Source organism: Muntiacus reevesi, chromosome 5 (assembly GCF_963930625.1).
Source record: "Muntiacus reevesi chromosome 5, mMunRee1.1, whole genome shotgun sequence".
Classification (NCBI taxonomy): Eukaryota; Metazoa; Chordata; class Mammalia; order Artiodactyla; family Cervidae; genus Muntiacus; species Muntiacus reevesi.
Window position 1 is genome coordinate 1110116 of NC_089253.1, and position 2240 is coordinate 1112355.

Genomic DNA, 2240 nt, shown 5'->3' on the forward strand with positions numbered 1-2240 from the left:
CCCTTATAAGTTAAATGTCCTATTGCCTTTATTTCCTAAAATAGCTAAATATTCCAGGGATACAGTCAACATATCACAATCACCATCAACTCTAGTGTATTAAAATGTGCAGAGTCATTAATAAAAAGTCTTATAATTATTTGATTATGAAGATATATAACTAATATATGTATGTAAAATAGTATATATACTAATACATATAACTATAATAATTATATAAATATTATATATATATATATATATATATATATATATATATATATATATATATATATATATCCTGGAAGAGGTAATGGCAACCCACTGCAGTATTCTTGCCTGGAGATCCCCATGGACAGAGGAGCCTGGTGGGGTCACAGAGGTTTGGACATGACTGAGCACAGCGCTGCACTCATGCATGTATGTATATATGTATGTATATGAACAGAAAGGTAGATTTTCAGCAAAGTCTCTATATCAATAAATGGTAACTGATATAATTATGTACTTTATTGTCATCATTGCCTGGCCATATTATCACAGTAGTCAAGAACATGGTCTGAAATTTCAGTTAGATTCTGGTTCCTTGTTCTTGAATATTTCTATTTTAAAACATACTTCTGTTTGTTTTCTCACCTGGAAATGAGGATAATAGCAGTGCCTACCTCTTTGTACTGTTATAAGGATTGTTGCTATCACTTTATTTTATTTTATTTTTATTTTTTAAGTTAATTAATTAATTAATTTGACTGCATTGGGTCTTCCTGTCAGCATTCTCTGATTAGAATGAGTAGGGGCTATTCTCCATTGTGGTGCTCAGGCTTCTCACTGAGGTGTCCTCTCTTGTTTCAGAGCAAGAGCTCCAGGTGCTTGGGCTTCAGTAGTTGCGGCTTGTGAGCTCCAGAGCACAGGCTCAGTAGAGGTGACATAGGGACTTATTTGTCCATTGGCCTGGGGGATCTTTCTGGACCCATGTCCCCTGTATTGGTAATTGGATTCTTAACCATGGGGCCACCAGGAATGCTCCTCACTGTATTTTTTAAAGTTCTTTAATTAACTTTATTGGAATTAAATCTCATGAACACATATACACTGGATGAAGCTAGTAAAACTGAGTTCCAATTTGGTAGAGCTTTTCAAATATTCAAAGAATAGTCCTAGGCTAGGTTTTTGTCTTTTTTGTTGTATCCATTTCTTCTTTTCCCCTTTCAGAATCTATGATTATAAGGGCTATTATTTTTTTTTCCTATATCTCATAGATATTTTTGTTGGATGTCACCGACAATGACATTTTTGCATCAGTTGACTGAACTTTGGGCTTCATGGACATCTTATTGATCATCTGAAATCACTTTTCTGCTACACAATTTCCTAATGGCATTTTTCATCTGGTCATTTCTCAAGGTATAAATTAAGGGATTTAACATGGGAGTTATCATACTGTAGAATACAGCAACTGATTTATCAACAGACAAAGTAACTGCTGGTCTCAGGTATACAAATAAGCAGGGCCCAAGGAACAGGATGACTGCTGTGATGTGGGAGACACAGGTAGAGAGGGCCTTGCATCTGGCCTCCGAGCTATGGGTCCTCAGGGTATGCAGAATGACCACATAAGAGCCAATCAAGAGGAGCAAATTTAACAGACAGAGGAAACCACTGTTGGCAGGAACAAAAAGTCCTAGAAGGTGAGTGTCAGTACAGGCCAGATTGAGCAAAAATATTAAGTCACACATAAAGTGATCTATGATGTTGGGGCCACAGAAAGGTAATCTGATGATGAAGAGGAGCTGTATGGTTGAATGAATAAAGCCTCCCATCCATGCCACTCCCACTAGCAGCCCACACAGTCGCCGATTCATGATGGTTGTATAGTGCAAGGGTTTGCAGATGGCCACGTAGCGGTCATAGGCCATCACAGTGAGCAGGATGACATCAGCTCCTGCAAAGACATGTTCCCCAAAGATTTGCATCATGCATTCATTGAAAGGGCTGGTTTTCTTTTCATAGAGGGAATCTATGATCAGTTTAGGGGTAGTGACACAGGAATAGCAGGCATCAACAAAAGAGAGATGGGCCAGGAAATAGTACATGGGGGACCTTAACAGTGGACTGACTTTGATGATGACCATAGTCAGCATGTTTCCTACCATAGAGACAATGTAGATGACCAAAAACAAAACAAATATGATCTTCTGCATCTTTGGATTCTGTGAGAGTCCCAGTAAAACAAACTCTGTCACATTGTTTTGGTTATCCAT

At 37.9% G+C, this 2240-nt stretch overlaps 1 protein-coding gene across 1 annotated transcript; it reads right to left on the reverse strand.

Moving 5' to 3' along the window:
* Nucleotides 1-1310: 1310 nt before the first annotated feature.
* On the reverse strand, nucleotides 1311-2240 carry LOC136168721 (olfactory receptor 4C13-like). The gene has a single exon (XM_065936418.1). It carries the CDS (start codon nucleotides 2238-2240, stop codon nucleotides 1311-1313), a length of 930 nt encoding a protein of 309 aa, XP_065792490.1.